General features: G+C 41.9%; 1 protein-coding gene across 4 annotated transcripts in view; it reads right to left on the minus strand.

The window, feature by feature from the left end:
- The window catches only part of PIGU (phosphatidylinositol glycan anchor biosynthesis class U), an 86,549-nt gene that overhangs the window by 35,049 nt on the left and 30,975 nt on the right, over nucleotides 1-20,525 (minus strand). For all 4 annotated transcript variants that reach the window (XM_036092254.2, XM_078057110.1, XM_036092252.2 and 1 more), the window contains 2 exons: nucleotides 18,819-18,919; nucleotides 2,621-2,718 (listed from right to left, as the gene is read on the minus strand). In XM_036092254.2, coding sequence (XP_035948147.1) covers nucleotides 2,621-2,718; nucleotides 18,819-18,919 — 199 coding nt within the window. The remainder of the gene's footprint in view (nucleotides 1-2,620; nucleotides 2,719-18,818; nucleotides 18,920-20,525) is intronic.

The raw sequence follows: 20,525 nt of genomic DNA on the forward strand, positions 1-20,525 counted from the left end.
CAGATGCAGCATCCCCTGCCTTTGACCCTGAAGCCTTCCTGGGTCTCTTCCTGGGAAGAGAAAAACAGCTTTGCCTCTGGCACTGATCAGACATTAGCTTGTCTGCAACCTGCCTTCTGGACCCTCTAGAGATTCCATTGGAAGAATGGAGGTAGGTTTGTAGTGTCAAAGGAAGAAGTACAAACTAATTTTTATAGTTCCTTTGACTCTAGAAAATGAAATATTTTCTTTCCCCCCTCATCACCCCACATACCTTCAGACTGATGACCATGTCCTTTCTATGAACTCTTATACTCTGTTTTAATACTTGACGTGTTAAGCCTTTGCAGTAACTAATATTATATTATCCCCATTCTGAGGCACAGAGAAGGGACTGAATAAGGTGACTGGCTGAGCATCTCGATTCCGTGACTCAGTTGTACTGTCCCTTGATGTCAGGAGGAAATTTGAGTTTTAAATGAAAGTGATTTTACAAAAGGCAGTATTTAGAAATTGGCTTAAAAAACCATTTTAAAAATTTTAGTCAGTTCATGTGTACAAATGAATATATTTTTAATGGTATTTATTTGATAAATAGTTGCACAAAAATTCTGGTTGTATGCATTCCTCTTAGGGTTCAGACTTTCTAAAGAATGAACTATAAATATGAATAAAGGAAATGCAAACAGCATATTGTTATGTGGAAAAATTCTTGGATTCAACAAGACTCTAGAAAGAGAATCAAAGCAAAACTTCACAGTGCAATGATACATCTATTGGACTAGCAATCATATGTCAAATTTGAAAAGCCAGTGCTGGAAACCTGAGAGGAGATGGTTCACTGCACTTCATTTCATTTTTTTTTTTTTAAAGATTTTATTTTTGGGACGTCTGGGTGGCTCAGTTGGTTAAACGACTGCTTTCGGCTCAGGTCATGATCCTGGAGTCATAGGATGGAGTCCCACATCGGGCTCCCTGCTCAGCAGGGAGTCTGCTTCTGCTTCTCCCTCTGACCCTCCCCACTCTCAGGCTCACTCTCTCTATCTCTCTCTCTCAAATAAATAAATAAATCTTTAAAAAAAAAAAAAAGATTTTATTTTTAAGTAATCTCTACACCCAACATGGGGCTTGAACTTACAACCCCGAGATCAAGACTCTCACGCTCTACCGACTGAGCCAGCCAGGCGCCCCGATGCACTGCACTCTAGACGCTGATGGTGGCACTACAAATTGGCTCAGGCTTTCTGGTGAACACTCCAGTCTTACGTAATTAGGACTATGAAACTTCTCACACCTTTGGGTCCAGTGAGTCAGCTGGAGGAATACGCCTTAAGGAAATAACTTAAAGAAAACCAAATTACTACACTATTTCTACCAGTGACAACCAGGGCACATTTCAAATTCCCCACACAGGACGAAGACCAAGCTAAATCATGTATCACTGTGTACATCAACACAAAGACACATTATGAAGTCACTTAAAATGACAAGCATATAGCCTATTTCAATAAATGGAGGTATATACTCAGTTTTAGCAACAGTGCTTATAATTAAGAACAAAGGCTCTGAAATCAGACATTTCTTGGTTTGAGTGGTAGCACTGTCCCCTGTATACTTTCAAGAAATGTTTCTCGTTTAAGAATGGATTTGGACCATGCAGGACCTGCAAGTGGTTTCTTGCTTTTGAGGAGATGTGTGTATTCTCAATGGCGTGGAAAAGAGAGACAGAGGGCAGGCTCTTGCATCAGGCTGGCCGAGTTCATATCTCAGCACTGTCACTTGCCAGCCATGTCACCTTAGGCAAGTGACTGCACCGCCCAACATTCCAGTTGCAATTCATGTGTCTAATATGGCTAATATTAGACGAATACATGGCTAATAATATGACCTACCCCATAAAGTTCTTATGAGCTTGAAATGAAATGATGCCTGCAGAGTGCTCAGTACAGTGCCAGACATAGTAAGTTCTCCATAAATTTCAGCAATCTGTATTCTTCAATTAATACTGATCACCTGCCATGATCTCAGCATTGCACTAGGGACACCCACGACATTTAATCCCTACAAGAACCTTACAAGGTGAGTGTTGTTATACAGAAGTTTTTTTTTTTTAAGATTTTATTTATTTATATGAGAGAGAGAGAGTGAGAGAGAACATGAGAGGGGAGAAGGTCAGAGGGAGAAGCAGACTCCCCACTGAGCAGGGAGCCCGATGTGGGACTCGATCCTGGGACTCCAGGATCATGACCTGAGCTGAAGGCAGTCGCTCAACCAACTGAGCCACCGAGGCGCCCCTATACAGAAGTTTTTAAAAAAAATGAGCTGAGAGAGGGGCCTATGAATATTGGATGAGAGGAGGAGAATGCAAGATGGTTGGCAGATCCCAACTATAAACATGTAAAATGAAATACGCTCATACACTGGCAATGATGTGCATAATTGGAATTTAATGGTCACTAGGCTCATTTTGTTTAAAGTTAGTCAAGTGTCTGTTCGTGTTTTCAAGTAGAAGCAAGTAAATGTGAGACAGGGACCCAGTCCCATTGCTTTAACTGAGCCGTGCCCTTCCTTCCCCCAGGCAATGACCAGGCCAGGTATTAAGTGTCACTTGAGCGCTGGCTTCTGACCAGCAAGTGCTTACCTGCAGGAGGTAGAGGAGTCCTGGAACGAACAAGGTCAGTGGGTACAGAGACTGGTATGTTGCTAAGGCAAGAAAAATAGCACTGAGGAAGGCACTACCTGTAAAAAGAAATAAATATATGCAATAATCCAGCCTTAGCAACCAGGGTTAGACTTGGCAAGTCCCCCAAACAAGAAACTTCCCATAACTGGTCAAATAAGTTCTTATCACATGTCTCCTTGTGTACAAAATGCTATGCAAACTCACACACAGGGAGAGCTTCTTGGCTTGATTTCCTGTGAAAGGAAACCTAGGAAGTCAAAACTATTTACTTTAGCAACCTGAGACACCTCAACTATGTTTCCTTTAAATTTTCAGACCAAGAAAGATTTCACAAAACTTTGGCCTAAAGATGAATAAAGGGATCAAGCCTATTAACATCTATGTCCTGTTTAACTTATCAACAAAGCCCATAATTATCGCTTAAGCGATTCAGAGCTGGGAAACCCATCCCTATTTTACAATACCCTTTCCTTATGCACTATCTTCAAGTCGTGTGCTTATTATTAAGGTATATTAATTTTTATTAATAATGTCCCCATTCCCTACATAAAATGGACCACTATGATATAACAAATTTGCAATGACATGGAAAGATATCTATAACATCCTATTAATTGAAATTTATAAAAAAGATATACTATGATCTCTTTAAAAAAAACATGCATAAGTAAATTTTTTTAAAAAGACTAAAAGACTAGGCCCACGTTCACATGATTTTCTCTTAGTGGTTGAGTTACAGATTTTTTTTTTTTTTAATTTTTGCTTCTCTGTATTTTCTAAACTTTCTATAATGAACATGCTTTGTTTTTGTCATAAGAAAAAACTGATTTCCTTTTTTTTAAAGGTTTATTTATTGGGGCAACTGGTGGCTCAGTGGGTTAAGTGTCTGCCTTCGGCTCAGGTCATGATCCCAGGGTCCTGGAATTGAGCCCCACATGGGTCTCCCTGCTCAGTGGGGAGCCTGCTTCTCCCTCTCCCACTGCAGCTCCCCCTGCTTATGCTCTCTGTCAAATAAATAAATAAAATCTTTTTAAAAAAGGTTTATTTATTTATTTTAGAGAGAGAGAGAGGGCGCGTGCATGCCCGCATGAGCAGGGGCGGGGTTGGGGGGGAAGGGGCAGAGGGAGAGAGAGAATCTCAAGCAGACTCCCCACTGAGCACTAAGCTTAGAGCCTGCGCAACACCACGCTCAATCTCATGACCCTGAGACCACGACCTGAGCAGAAACTAAGAGTTGGATGCTCAACCGACTGAGCCATCCAGGTGCCCCAAAACTGATTTCTTTTTTTTTTTTTTAAAGATTTTATTTATTTGACAGAGAGAGACACAGCGAGAGAGGGAACACAAGCAGGGGGAGTGGGAGAGGGAGAAGCAGGCTTCCCGCGGAGCAGGGAGCCCGATGCGGGGCTCGATCCCAGGACCCTGGGATCATGACCTGAGCCAAAGGCAGACGCTTAACGACTGAGCCACCCAGGCGCCCCAACTGATTTCTTTTCTAAAAAACTAAATAGCTGTTCTCTTTCAGTTGGTTTTGGACCACAGAGTACCCTAAAACTTTAGCAAGGCTCGAGAACCCAAATTTGCAACAGAGGTTTCAAAGTGGGCCCAGAAATCAGGAGAGTGTGATTGATGGTCCAAGGCTGGTATCTTGTAATGATAATGTTTCATAAAATGATAGGACTCATGGTCACTCTCATTAGTGTGGGGTCAACTGTTTACTGGAAATAACATATAGCCTCTCAATGGTATTTCATTAAAGGAGGGACTAGTCACTCCACTCAGTCTGAGAGGTTTTACCTCTCTTCCAACTCAGCTCCAAAAACAAACAGAAGGAGACGATCCCTAGGATTTTTTTTTGCCGACCAAAGTAGTCTCTATACTTGAAACACCTCAGAGCCACCTTGGAAGAGGAGGGTTACAAATGTGACTACTTTATAGGAGAGTGAGTGGAGAGAAAAGAACTTTGAGGGCTCCACCCCTCAAACCAAGGGAACTCAGCAGCTAGGAACAATTCCTGGTTGAAGAAAATGGAAGGCAGGCAGAAAAAGGAGCAAAAGCTGGAAGTACAAGACCAGGGACAGAATTCTCTGGGGTGGGCTGTTTCACCATGCTCATCAGTGCCAGGCATGATGTCCTATATCCAGGGTACTTGTAAACATGACTGAGCAGGGACAGGATCATGCCCAGCCAAGCTGGCCCACCAGCAGAAGCCCCCACATCCCCGCTGAGCCGCAGATGCCTAGAACCAGGACCAGGTCAATTCTGAGCCAGGGAGATGGCAGTGGTGGGAAGGTACTGTTCTGGAGTCTAACAGCTAGGGTGGGTTCAGGGTTCCCTGACTTGGCCAAAAATCTGAACATTTTGTAGGAAACCAGCTAAGGGAGGGAAAAAAACTGGAAAGAACTTTTAAATTTAGCATGACTTTCTGCAGAGACTGGGGTGAGAGAAAGAAGAGGCCCTTTTAGCAGAGGAGGGAGGCTGATGTTCCAACTCCATCCATTTTTACAAATGTGGCGAAAACAAACACATGACTTTCACCCCTCTCTCTCCTAGGAGACACCAGGGAACCAAATAAACATAGCCACCTCCTGCCTTAATTGCCTGAGATCAGTAATTACTTGTCTGGAGCAGCTGACTATTTATAAGGCCCAAGAGAGAAGAAACGGCTCATAGCATAATAGAACGGACTTGTGAGTTTCAGAACACCTCCTCCGAAGATCAGGAAAAAGCAGTCTTCCTTCCTTAGATGAAATCATTCAGAAGGAAAAACCTGTTCCTTCTGCTGTTCTCTACCAGTAAGTGGTGTCAATATCTCCCTGGATACTGCAGTGATCTTTCACCTCCCCTGCCCCACGCTCCCTCCAGCAGCCATCACGGCCTGCTGGTCAACCTCTGGAACATCCACCCCTGCAGTTCCTGCTCTCATCTGTTGCTTCTCCTCCTCAATGGTCATCCCAGTCTCCTCCCATCTAGTCCTCCAGAGAAGTACCAGAAGAATCCTCCTAAAACACAGATTACACCATGACAAGCCCCTCTTTAAACACTTCTGATGCTTCTATTTCATCTAGTGGATTAAGTCCAAACTCCAGCAACAAACTTCGCTATCTGGGTCTTAATTCTCCAGCTTCACCTCTCACTGCTCTCCTACACACATCCCATCCTCCAGCTACTCTGGACCATTCCCTAGTTTCTGAAAACACCATGCCCTTTCATTCCTGTGTCTGTTCTCAGCCTATTCCTTCTGCCCAAGCTGTCCTTCCCTGCCCCACTTCTGGTAAAGACCCATCCTCTAGTGGCTAATTGAAATGTTACTTCCTCTATGAAGCCTAAGCAGAAAGGATAACAGTAGTGATTATAGCTAATGATGGTCACTTACTAGGTGCCAGGCTCCTATCCTCTGTATCCAGAACAACGCTGGACTCAAAAAAAAAAAAAAAAAAAAAAAAGCCCTCAGTAAACATCACAAGCATCTTGTGAAGGTTCTATTTTTCTACCCATTTTTATTCTACCCATTTTACAGGTAAAGAAACCAAGGTACAGAAACAGAAGGTTAAGTAATAATGTATCATTTTAAATAATGGAATCACTCAGATGATTCCAGTGCCGATTCTCTTAATTCATTCAATAGCCTCATTTAATACCCTCACATTCAATACTGATACTCTCTCATAACAATTTACTAATGTTGCTCTCTCTCCCCACTTGTCTGTGAATTTCTGAAGGGCAATAAATCTCTCTTCACTCTGAACCTCCAGCACCCAGCACAGTGCCTGGCACACCTGATGAATGAATGAATGAATGTCATTCAGTGATATATATGAATCCCTTTGACAAATCCAAGCACACTAAAGAAAACCAGTGTTTCTTTTTTATTGAGATATAATTGACATATAGCATTGTATTAGTTTCAAGTGTAGAGCATAATGATTTGATATTTGTGTATATTGCTAAATGAGCACCACAATCAGTCTAGTTGAAACCAGGTTCTTAAGGAAGGAAAACTTAGCAAGTGTTAAAACACAGGTAATGAAACATGGGCAAAGCACAGAAGAAATCTGACTTTTGAATCAACGGAGCCTGCTGAATAGAAGTTGAGGACTTGTGGCAGGGGTCTGGGCACAGAGAAGGCTCTCTGTGGAGTAAATTACTGGATGGCAGAGGCCTGTGGTCCAGAGGCAGAAATGTGGTGCTCCAACAGTCAGGAGCCTGGTGTGTGGGATGCTGGGCCAGGTGTGGATGCACATGCACAGTCTGAGCAAAAGTGAGGGGGAGTACGGAGACACATAAGAGACTCAGAGAGGGCTGATACATTTTGAAAAAAGCCTGAAGGGGCAAGATGAATGGATTAAGAAGGCAGAGGGATGATGATATGTGCTTGGGGCAAGGTCCGGAAAGATAAAGAAAAGTAAAAGGAGGGGCACCTGCTTGGCTCAGTCAGTAGAGCAAGCCAGGGTCGTGAGTTCAAGCCCCATCCTGGGCGTGGAGCCGACTTAAAGAAAAAAAAAAGAGAGAGAGAAAAGTAAAAGGTGACTTCAAATATTTTAGATAAACTATGCGATGTGCAAACACTTCTGGAGTGCCTGCTCTACGCCAAGCCTGTGCTGGGTGCCAGGAAGACTGGTAACTGGGACAGTCGCTGTCCTCAGGGAGCTCCCAGTAACCAGTGGCAAAATACGGAGGGAGGAAAGTACGAAGCTAGCCCATCAGGGGAAGCTGACACCTAAGTTCTGAACAATGATTAGGCGAGGCCTGGCAGTCCAAGGGAACAGCAAGAACACAGGCAGGAGGGCGAGGGACAGAAGGGTGGAGGGGGCTATAATTAGCTTGACAGGCAAAAACAAGGCAAGCGTTGGGAGGAATGACTGGGAAAGGGCACAAAAGGGGCTCTTGTGGATGTTGGTAACATTCTGTTTCTTAATCTGAGTGCTGATTACTCATCATTTTGTGAAAATTCATGGAACTGTACACTAACAATTTGTGCACTTTCTGTATATATCTTATAAATACTTCAAATAAAAAGTTATAATCTACAAAGTCTCGGCACGCAGGTAGGTAGGGGTCAGGTGATAGACTGCACAATCATCCCAAAGCACTGACCGACAGGCCCAGACATGACATCTCAAATAATGCCTGTAACTGCAGCCCCATCTGGACAAGAGCTAGGGCATCGTACTCATCTAGCCGGGAGGAACTATGCCAAGAGGACTGTTTTACCAAAACAAGACAGCCTACTATTTATCTGCTAGTACGGCCCAGATACTTGGATACTAGGTTTTCTGTCCAAGCCCTAGTCTCTGGCCTTATGATGGGACTATTAAAGTAAATCAGTCACATGTGTATGCCCAGGCTATAGTATCTGGGAATTTCATTATCTACCCATCTAGCTTTGAGTATGTTTTCCAACTCTCTCTTTGTATCAGGGCGGGGGCCAAATCAAGCCTTGGCAAGACTTGGGGTAACAGTGCCTCCCAGGCACTGTACCTTGAAGCCATCTGGGCCCGGGTAGTGGCAGAGCTACAGGATAGAGCAGGAATGCAGACGAGGTGGGGCTCTCGGGGCTGGTTCAAGATATGGACTATAAGTGGAATGAGCAGAGAGGGGTCACAGACAGTGACCTGTACCAGGACAGACAGTGGGACAGACCAGAACATGACGAAAAGGGCTGAGATCCTCTAGGACTCTCAGAAGAGGAAGCTGCACTAGGGCCTGAGCAAAAAGCAAGATTGCTGGGAAAGAGGAGCTGATGCTGGGGGCTGGCCCACCGTACTACATTCCATGCCAAGTGCTCTTTTAACAGGGCAGGCACCCTCGGAGTAGACCATCCATATCAGTGATGATAATAATTAATTGAGCACATACTCTGCTCTGGCCACAGCTGTAAGCACTTTACATGTATTAAGTCCTTCCAATAACTCCATAAGGTGGGTACTATTATTATTCCCATTTTACAGAAAAGAAAACTGAAGCACAAAAAGGTTGTTTGCCCAGGGTCACAAAACTAGTGAATAATAATAATAGGATTTGAACCCAGTCTCATTTCAAACCCCACACTCTTTAACTACATCACTATGCTACCTTCTTGATCTCAATCCATAAAAATCACGATAAGCAGAGCAACTATTTGTTGAATGGGTTGTGCTAAGGAAGTATGCTAAGCACTTTTTATTTCTTGTTTATTCTTCCACTAATCTATGAGGCAGACATTATCTCTGTGATCAAATGGAAGCTCCCGAGGCTTTGTGATTTGTCCAGGGCTACAGAGCTGGTAACTAGAAACTAGCAAGTTTTGAAGCTGCTGTGATCTGAAAAAAACGCAGGCTGCTTTATCATGGGCAGGGCTTTACCCTAGAGGAGCCCCATATGGAAGCGATGGCTTAGGCCTAAGGATCATTGCTCTGCCATTGCTCTTCCAGGGCTGAGCTCCAGGAAGAGACCCTCTCATTTTTACCTCCAAGTCCTCCCCAGAAGGCTCAGGGAGCCCCTATCAATCCTGAGGGATCTTTTAAAAAAGAGGGCATTATTAAGAGTAACAACCAGCATCACTATTTACTGGGCTCTTAGTACATCCCCCACACCATGCTGTGTTTTACATGTACCATCTTTATATTTGCTCTGCACAGTAGGGACTGTCTCAATCCCATGTTATAGATAAGGAAACTGAGGACCAGAACAGTTAACTGATTTGGTCAAGGTGATACAGCCAGGAAATACGGGAGCTGGGATTAGCTACCAGGTCTGTCCGACATCAGAGTAGCCTGAGCTCTTAATTGCCCTGGACTGCCTCTGAGAGTCCTTCTTTCTCCTTGAGAAGCAAGTCCTGTCGCGCACACACACCTCTTTTGGTGAAACAAGGAGAGTTGGAAGGGTCCTCAGGTGGCAAATCTTAAGAATTCCTAGTTTGGAACATCTCATTATTGACAAACACCAATAGTGAACAAGCAAGACTACCCATTAACATCTGTTTGTTTCCCTTTTTATTTATTTATTTTTAAGATTTTATTTATTTGACAGAGACACAGCAAGAGAGGGAACACAAGCAGGGGGAGTGGGAGAGGGAGGAGCAGGGAGCCTGATGCGGGGCTCAATCCCAGGACGCTGGGATCGTGACCTGAGCCGAAGGCAGACGCTTAACGACTGAGCCACCCAGGCGCCCCTGTTTGTTTCCCTTTTTAAAGCCTAATGATTATTTCAGAGATGGAATATTTTAACTAGCCACTGAAAAGCAGACGACCCCTTGACCGAAAGCCCTAACCTTTGAAGTGAAACCCAAACTGTTCCACTAAAATAACATCAACCCTGACCTTAGACCTGTTTGCTGGCCAACTCCACAAAAAGGACATCACAATACAATGGCCTGGGCCTTGTCCTGGCCTGTAGCTCTTGATGTGTCCCAGGCAACCCTAGACTGCCACAAAGGAGGCCAAAGGAGAACAAGCAGGAGAAGGGGACAGAGCCAATGAGGACACTCTGTTCTGTGGGACACTAGCTCCATGGAAATCTGGGGAGTTGCCAAGTTTACTTCCACTGTCCCTAACTTCTTATCAATCAAGTAAATTTGTTTTTAATTATGTGCCCACTAAACAAACTTTGGGAAAAAACAGATATGAAAAGGAAACAGAAACATGAGCTTACTCTACAGAAATAAGTATGCTTTTGGAATCTATTTTCTATTTTTGTTGTTTTAATATAGTTGAGATTATATTTTATTAAAATATACAATCTTGTATTCTGTCTTAAAAAATAAGTATCCTCATAATTTGCAATTATTTTTTAAAGATTTATGTACTTATTTATTTGAGAGTGTGAGTGGGGGGAGGGGCAGAGGAAGAGGGAGAGAGAGAATCCTCAAGCAGACTCCCTGCTGAGCACAGAGCCTGACCCAGGGCTCGATCCCAGGACCACGAGATTGTGACTGAGACAAAATCAAGAGCCGGCTGCTTAACCGACTAAGTCACCCAGGCACCCCTACAATTATTTTTAAACACATGGGCAAACCATTCTTTATGTAGCAATTCCTCTCTCTATTTTGAGATCTGTTTTTTTTCAGAGAGAGAGTGCTTGCACTTGCATGCAGGCATATGCAATTGGTGGGGGGGCCAGAGGGACCTCTCTGTTTTGAGGTATTTTCCATTTTTTCTAGTCATTATAAATAATCCTGCAGTTAATGGCTTTGTATCATAAAGCTTTGTCTATATTCTGCACTGTTTTTGGATAGGTTCTCAAAAGTAGAATTAATAAATCAAAAGTACAAACATTTTAAGACTATTGCTAAACTGTTTCCCAAGAGGCCTGTACTGATTTCTAAGTCAACTCCCCACGTAGGAGAATGCCTATCTGACAGCACCCTTGTCAGCACAGAGAGTTATCTTCTAAAATCTTTGCCAATTTGAAAGGGAAAAAAAATAAGCCACTCCTGTGTTATTTCAATTTGCTTTTATTGATTATCTATGGACTTGAATATTTTTCCATATTTTTTAGTCACTTATATTCCTTCTGTGTGAATTCTCCCAACTGTTCTCTCCCAACTTTAAAAAAAAAAAAAAATTTTTTTTTTTAAAGATTTTATTTATTTATTTGACAGAGAAAGACACAGCGAGAGAGGGAACACAAGCAGGGAGAGTGGAAGAGGGAGAAGCAGGCTTCCTGCAGAGCAGGGAGCCCAATGCGGGGCTCGATCCCAGGACCCTGGGATCATGACCCGAGCCGAAGGCAGACGCTTAACGACTGAGCCACCCAGGTGCCCCTTTAAAAAAATTTTTTTAAAGATTTTATTTATTTGAGGGGCACCTGGGTGGCTCAGTTAGTTAAGCGACTGCCTTCGGCTCAGGTCATGATTCTGGAGTCCCGGGATCTAGTCCCACATTGGGCTCCCTGCTCAACGGGAAGTCTGCTTCTCCCTCTGACCCTTCCCCCTCTTATGTGCTCCCTCTCTCTCATTCTCGCTCTCTCAAATAAATAAATAAAATCTTAAGAAAAAAAGATTTCATTTATTTGAGAAAGAGAGAGAGCAGAGCAGGGTAGGGGGTGGCGGGGAGAGGGAGAAGCAGACTCCCCACTGAGCAGGGAGCCTGATGTGGGACTTGATCCCCGGACGTTGGGATCATGACCTGAGCTGAAGGCAGATGCTTAACTGATTGAGCCACCCAGGTGCCCCCCAACTATTTTCTTCTTTAAATGAAGAGTGAATTATTCCTTTATAAATTTTATTAAAATTGAATTATGTGGTACAAATGTGAAATGTAGAAAAATGACTCACAGGTTTTATAAGTGAACCAACTTTATTGTATATTCTGTCAGTAGAGATTATTAATATACTCAAAGAGAGTGATTCAGAGACCCAACTAAAATAGAATTCTTCAAATATTTTGACAGATTTTAATAGATTGCTATTTGTGATGGTCTTTGTTTACAGCTGCCAACAATGGAAAATAACTTAAATGTCCAACAAAAGGGAAAGTCTGGGACCCCACAACAAATATACCAAGGAATGGAAATAGAGGTGGGGCAGGGTGATGAAAGACATTTACTTCTCTTTTTATACGTTTGAATTTTATTCTTACCAAGTACTTCAACTACTTACATGAACTGCTCCTAAAAGTTAAAACAAACAAAAAAAACCCCTAAATTTAGATTTATAGAAACTGACAAACATGTGACCAACGTCACACAATTCACATGAAATAAGTGATAAAAGTAAAACAAAATGGGGGCACCTGGGTGGCTTAGTTGGTTAAGCAGTCTGCCTTCGGCTCAGGTCATGATCCCAGGGTCCTGGGATTGAGTCCTGCATCAGGCTCCCTGCTCTGCGGGGAGCCTGCTTTTCCCTATCCCTCTGCCTGCCGCTCCCCCTACTTGTGTGCTCTCTCTCTCTCTCTCTCTCTGTCAAATAAATAAATAAAGTCTTTATTTATTTATTTATTTATTTATTTATTTATTTAAAAATTTTATTTATTTATTTGACAGAGAGAGACACAGCGAGAGTGGGAACACAAGCAGGGGGAGTGGGAGAGGGAGAAGCAGGCTTCCCACGGAGCAGGGAACCCGATGCGGGGCTCGATCCCAGGACCCTGGGATCATGACCTGAACCAAAGGCAGACGCTTAACGACTGAGCCACCCAGGTGCCCCATCCCTATTTATTTATTTTTTTAAAGATTATTTATTGGGGCACCTGGGTCCTGGGATCGAGCCCCACATTGGGCTCCCTGCTCCGTGGGAAGCCTGCTTCTCCCTCACCCACTCCCCCTGCTTGTGTTCCTGCTCTCGCTGTGTCTCTCTCTGTCAAATAAATAAATAAAATCTTTAAAATAAATAAATAAAGATTATTTATTTATTTATTTGATGAGAGAGAAAGAGAGAGAGGACAAGCAGTGGGAGCAGCAGAGGGAGAGGGAGAAGCAGGCTCCCCACAGAGCAGGAAGCTCAATGCGGGGCTCAATCCCAGGACCCTAGGATCATGACCTGAGCTGAAGGCAAACACTTAACCTGACTGAGCCACCCAGGCACCCCTAAATAAAATCTTTAAGAAAAAAAAGTAAAACAAAATTGTGTGTATAACATTACAAAAATGTCTATGTATTCATCTAACAGAAATCTGGATCAATATAATAAAAGGATTTTTGTTCTGTGGAACCAAAAACAATGTGGCCACAAAAGAGATACATACAGTTTTTTACATGTTCTTCCCCCAAAACAAAATCTTTCCATTGATTTAAAGAAACATACAAAAGACATTTTTTTAAATGGCATATCTCACATTTTTGTGTGAAACTCCTCTTGCATGTAACTTCAGAGCCCATGTCTTCTGTCTTTTTGTCTTTGCACTTGGCTGGCTGGCTGGCTGGCTGACTTGCTTATTTATGTATTTATGTATGTATGTATGTATTGATTGATTGATTGATTGATCTCTACACCCAACATGGGGCTCAAACTCATGACCCGAAGATCAAGAGTTGCATGCTCCACTGACTGAGCCAGCCAGGCTTCCCTGCACTTGGCTATTTTTTTTAAAAAGATTTATTTATTTATCTGAAAGATAGAATGCGCATGTGTGTGTGCGCACGTGCACATGTGTGGCGGGAGGGACAGAGAGGGAGAGAGAATCCTCAAGCCAACTCCCAGCTGAGCATGGAGCCCAACATGGGGCTTGATCCCAGGACCCAGATATCATGACCTGAGCCAAAGTCAAATGTTGACTCTTAACCCACTGAGCCACCCAGGCGCCCCTGCACTTGGCTATTTTCAAGGTGGCATTTCCAAAGGCTGGTGCTCAGTCCCTTCTGCCAGGCTGCAGCATAGAGTTCTTATTTTAATGAAAGCCAGGTACCTTAATGAGTGGGTCTACCTGAGCCTGGCATTCTGGAAATAGGGACTGAGGCACAGACAACAAAGAGTCTTCACTATTTCAAAGTCATTTCTAACAAAATGACCACAATTTTCAGAACAAGAAAATTCATGTTATGCAATATCTAGTCACAGATAATAAGTTAAATTAAACAGCCTACAGAAAGACTACCCACAACCACTGCAAGAGAAACAATGTCTTATGAAGACCTAAGTCATTCCCATGCCACCCTAGAAAGAGAATGTAAACTCTATATAACTCTTGATTCTTTATTTCCTGAGTATGCAAACTATTCAGCAACAAGGTAGCGAAATAAAGACTCTCATACACTTCTTATGGGAATATAAATTGGTAAAACTCTTGAAGGCAATTTAGTAACAAATTTCAGAAATCCTAAAGAAGGTACACACCCAGTGATACAATAATTCTCTTTCCAGGACTTCACTGTAAGAAAATAACTATACATGGGTGTGGAAATTACTATACAATAGAAAATTAACTGTAGTATTATTTAAATAGCTGAAAACTAAAAAATTAGCTAAGTATTTAATAGTAGAAGTTGGTTAAAGAATTTCTACACATTTCAGGGGCGCCTGGGTGGCTCAGTCGTTAAGCATCTGCCTTCGGCTCAGGTCATGATCCCAGGGTCCTGGGATCGAGCCCCACATCGGGCTCCCTGCTCCGCGGGAAGCCTGCTTCTCCCTCTCCCACTCCCCCTGCTTGTGTTCCCTCTCTCGCTGTGTCTCTCTCTGTCAAATAAATAAATAAAATCTTAAAAAAAAAAAAAAATTTCTACACATTTCATCCATACAATAGAATAGTATGTAGCCATTAAACATGGCTAGGTGTTTATTAATATATGTGTAGATTATATTATTGACCCCAATTCTCCACCCCTCCCTATGTCCAGGCTCTTTGTTATATAACTTTGCAATGTCCTCCCATTGTGGACAGGATGGAAGTCTCCACCACAAGCTCAGCCATGTGTTGTTCTGATCCGCAGGATGTTAGCATGTGTGATGCAACCAGAAACTTAAAAAGTGCATGCCTGATCGGGCTTGTTCACAGTTGTACCTCTGCTATCACTATGAGAAGACCATGCCTAATTTAGTCCCCTGGTCCAGGAGGATGACAGACATGTGGAGAAGAGCCCAGCCTAGATTAGCCAACTACAGCCAGCCATTAATGCATGAATGAGCCCCCAGTGAAACCAACAAACTGCCTAGACAAGTCTAACCTAGATCAGCTGATCCCTAGCTGACTTTCAGATATATGAACCAAGTAAAGGCTTATTGTTGCTTTAAGCCACTGAGTTTTGGAGTAGTTTGTTAAATAACATTTTTTTTTTTTTTTTTGCGAGAGAGAGAATGAGAGACAGAGAGCATGAGAGGGAGGAGGGTCAGAGGGAGAAGCAGACTCCCTGCCGAGCAGGGAGCCCGATGCGGGACTCGATCCCGGGACTCCAGGATCATGACCTGAGCCGAAGGCAGTTGCTTAACCAACTGAGCCACCCAGGCGCCCCTGTTAAATAACATTTTTGTGGCAATAGTTAAATAACAGTATTTAAAAGTCTGAAAGAAAAAAGAGGGGAAAAAAATCTGGAAATATATACTCCAAATGCTAACAGACTTCCTGTTAAAACTGGTAGATTGATCACATGTATATCCTCTCTCCCTCCAAAAACCTCACTAAAATGACAATAAAGGAATAAAACTTGTCTTAAACAAAAAGAAGAGGAGATTATAGCAAAATAAAGTTTAATACAATAGCAGAAACATAAAACAGGTGGAAGAGGGATAAATGACTGAGCAACATGGAAGAAATTACAGTTTAATGGCCTGCAGAGAGGAGCAGCAATAAAAATCAGGCCAACTCACCCCCTAGAGTTTCCAAGAAATTCAGCACCTTGAAGACATCAGGTACTATCGAAAGTGGGGTACAGAGATGGAAATCAAGCTGAAAGTTTGTATACAGACCAGTCAGAACCCCAGGTCACATCTCATCTATGTGCAGCCAAGTGACAACCCCTACATACCCCATCTTTCCACCTACTACTCCACCCCCCGAGACCACAGTTCTAGAGAACACTCACTAAAGAGGCACAGGTCTAGAGGATACTATGCACAGTAATGGGTTGAGGGGAAGTGTAATGAGATTACATAAACCCTTTATACTGTAATCAGCCACATCACCCGTTCCTGTTCTCTCAACTCTAGCAGTTGGTCACATGAGCCCCCCATCCCACCCAAAATCCATCTTGATTACCCTTAGGCAGGACATCGGATTCTTCTTTAGAAAACCTAAATCATTTCAGAGAAAAAGAAAACCTATAAATGACATTTAAGGATACCTCAAGATAAAAGGCCAGCCCACTGCCTGATCTCCTTTCGGTAAGACTGATTCTGCCCATTCACAGGGTCTCAAATGAACATGTTAGTGCCAGTTTTAAGTAAAAGACAGACAGCCAAAGATTATAAATAAGAGAAAACCCTCCCATGTGAAAGACAGAACCCAAATCAAACAGGAAAAGAAAAAGGTGGTGGGGGGGGCCAGAAAGACAAAGGGACTATGTGTAGAACTGATGGAAACTAAAAAAACAACAACAAAAACTCAAGAGATAAGGGAAGGATATTGTGGTGATAAAATAATAATAGGATGCTTCAAAGAAACAACTGGAGATGAAGAAAGAACTTCAAAATATAATTAAAGAATTTGGGGCGCCTGGCTGGCTCATCTGTAGTGCATGCAACTCTTGATCTTGGGGTCATGAGTTCAAGCCCCACATTGGGCATAGAGTTTAATTTAAAAATAAACATAAGAATATAAAAACAGATTTAAAAATATATATATATATAAAATTTTAAAAATTTAAAAATTCAGTAGAAGAGTTGGAAGATAAAAACATAGTAGTGTCCCAGCAAAAGTCACCAAAAAAGATGGAAAAGTCCACTGAAAATAAAATGCCAATTAGATCAGTCAAGAAAGGCCAATATCCAATATATGTCCCAAACAAGAGGACAGAGAAAATAGAATTTGAAAACTAGTACAAGAACACCTTCTAGAACTAAAGGACACTGGTGTCTAAACTGAAAGGGCCTACCAAGTGCCCAGCATAATCAATGGAAAAAGACCCATGTCAAGACATGGCATCATAAAATTTCAAAACACTGAATCTTTCAGAAAACATTAGATTACATTTAATGGCATCAAACTGCTTAATAGCAACCAGGATGCTAGAAGACAGTGAAGTAATGCCTTCAAAATTCTGAAGGAAAAGTTTTTCCAGTCTAGAATTCTATACCTTGTCCCAACTATTTAGTGCTAAACTAGAATAAAGACATTTTTCAGACAAAGAATGACTCAAAATATGTATCTCATACACCTACTCCTTTTTTTAAGATTTTTATTTTTAAGTAATCTCTACACCCAACATGGGGTTCAAACTTACAACCCCGAGATCAAGAGTCGCACGCTCTACTGACGGAGCCAGCCAGGTGCCCCTCATACACCCTTTTTTTTGGAAACTACTAGAGGAAATACTTCAGCAAAACGGAGGAAAAAATCAATGAAGGAGAGAAGGAATCCAGGAAAAAAGGGAAACGACACAGGAGAATTATAAAGGGAAGTCCCAGTACGACAGCTTTGCACCAGGCCCAGAAAACAAAGAGGGCAGAACTGGGGCAGGATGGAGGATGTGTGAGAGAGGTCTTCAGAAAAATAATGGAACTGATATACTGTTTGATGCATTAAACATTTTTTAAAAACTGCACTTGATAGGTCTAGCAGAACAGCTGGGGGAAAGGGATTGTTACAAAAAGACTAAGCAAAAACAAAAAAACAAGCAAAAAAAAAAAAAAAAAAGATAATTATTAACCCCAGGAAAAAGAAAAGGTTATACAAGAAAGAAAAAGTAGTTACTACTTTGCCCAACAATGAATAATACATACAGAGTCATAAACTATAGGTACTGACTACTGATTAATCAAACCTGTGATACAACTTCTCTAAGAAAATTAGGTAAAGGGGAAGTGATGATACAAAAGAGCTGAATCTTTATCTCCCAGCAGAGGAATGCAATAAATAATGTCTAAAATTTATAATTCAGGAAATAGCAATATGAGATCTTACTTAGAAATATGGAAGTAGGAGAGCCTGGGTGGCTCAGTCGGTTAAGCGTCCGCCTTTGGCTCAGGTCATGATCCCAGAGTCCTGGATCGAGTCCCGCACCAGGCTCTCTGCTCAGTGGGAAGCCTGCTTCTCCCTCTCCCTCTCCCCCTCCCCCCTGCTTGTGCTTTCTCTATCTCTCTCTAATAAATAAATAAATAAAATCTTAAAAAAGAAATATGGAAGTAAATACCAGCAAAAGCCAGAAAGTAGTTCTTTCGAAGTTGAACTAGGGATGGGAAGAGAGGCTGAGGGCTGCTATTCTCATAAGCTTTTTCTCAGTTCTTCTGTTTGTTTTTCAAACTTTATTTATTTTTTAAAATAATCTCTATACCCAGCTCGGGGCTTGAACACACGACCCCAAGATCGTGTCGCATGCTCTTCTGACTGAGCCAAGCAGGCGTCCCATTGTTTATTTTTTTCCAACTGTGTTAATAATAACTCTCTGAGTAGTAGGATTTCAGCATCTTTTAATTAATTTTTTTCTCAGCTTATCTAAATTTCCTAGAATAATCTTGTATTACTTGTGTAATTAAAAAAATATATTCTTATATGTTGGACTGCTTTTTAAAAAAAAATCCACAGCAGAAGTATTACAAAACCCTGCACAAATCAGGGACTGAGCTTTGCGCTTTCCTCTGGAGCCTTACCTTTTATCGTGGTCAAAATGAAGAAAGCAATGAGGGTGTTGTTGATGGCACAGGTAGACTTGGCAACACAAGACAAGACGGTGTAGGGATTTAAGAGATAGCTGGGGAAAAACATACAATGTTGGCATTAGTAATCCCGGTCAAAGCACCAGGGAGTCCTGGCCACCATAGGCAGGCAATTCAAGAGATTTACTAACACCATACTCAAGGGAAGACAACTTCTTAGAAATGAGTTCTCTTAAGTAAAAGAATGAAATGGGGTTGGGACCAATGAGTATAAGATGCTGAACATTCACTGCCTATTCTGTGCTACATGGTATATCATCACAGAGATCCAGTAAACTAGCAACACCATTAGTCCTCTGATGGAGAAACTGAGACTCAGTGGTTAAGGAACTTGCCCAAGGTTTCATAAGCTAATCAATACATTCAAAATCCGGACTTTCTGGCTCGAAAGCCTATGTTCTTTTTATTACTTCCGATATCATAAATGATAAAATTTTACCAATTCCCACAGAGTCATATATTTTAGGAATGGCTACAGTTATCTCTGAAAACCAGGAAAGTAATTTTTCCTCAATCAGGCTCCCAAGCTCTGATGCAGGCTACCCCCCCTTTCCTCCAAGAGGCCAGAGCAGCTTGCGGTTAGCCCTCTGGGTAGTCAAGCTGTATCTCCCAAGCCAGACCCTCAGGACAGGGTAAGTATCTGCTGAATTCCACAAGCTGGTTGCCACAGAACTTCACAGGGCATCTTGAACTTCCACTGGGAAGGAATTAAGCTGAAAAACCTAGTCTTTTTCTGAGGTGGAAAGGAATGGACTGAGAAATGAATTTAAAATGCTGATTAGGGAAATTTTATAGTCATAATGGATGATTATTTTATTTATTTCTATCCTGCTTCCACAAAAGATTTGAGGCCGCTCAAATGAGAACAGATAATAAAAGCTAATAGCAAAATAAAAACAGAAATAAAAAATTAAGACCAGGAAAAACGTAAATAGAAAAAAAATAAGGGCCAGGGGAAAAAAGACCAAAGGGTCTTTCTACAGCACTGTAATAATCAGCTTTAAATCTGGCTCTGAGTTTCCTGGCAGACAGAGTGAAAAGGGAGACCAGTTACATAATTCTGATTATTAGATAGGAAGAAACATACCAGCATGTCAGGGACAGATTATAATTATTATTCACCAATAAAGACCTTAAATCCAATACCTCGAAGGGCTGTAAGATCAGCAGTTCTAAAGCCAAAGGCCCAGAAATTGTTGGTGTTTTTTTTTCAACAATTACAGCTAGGCCTGTTACACAACCCTTAAAGAAATGGCTGCCACTATTATAAAAGTATCCCCAGGAGATATATGAGTCCATAAGGGATTCATAATGTTGCTAAACCTCCGGTTCTATTAGGTAGTTCCTGCCAATATTTCCGAAATACATAGATATGAAAGTTGTTTGGTGGGAGAGGGAAAAAAAGCCATTTCTAAATAGCAGGTGATGTTCAAGAAGAAGCTGCACAGCCACCTATTTGGAACACTGAACAGGAGATTCAACACAAAGCAGAGGGTTGAATAAACTGCCCTCACAAGGCCCCATCTAATTCTGAAGTTCTAAGGTCAGGTTTTTCCATGAGGAAACTTGTCTGTCTTATTTACAGTGTATCCCTTTGAAGCTAGTATATTAATATTCAGTGACTGTTAGTTTGACTGAATA

This window comes from Halichoerus grypus, chromosome 10 (genome assembly GCF_964656455.1).
Source record: "Halichoerus grypus chromosome 10, mHalGry1.hap1.1, whole genome shotgun sequence".
Classification (NCBI taxonomy): domain Eukaryota; kingdom Metazoa; phylum Chordata; class Mammalia; order Carnivora; family Phocidae; genus Halichoerus; species Halichoerus grypus.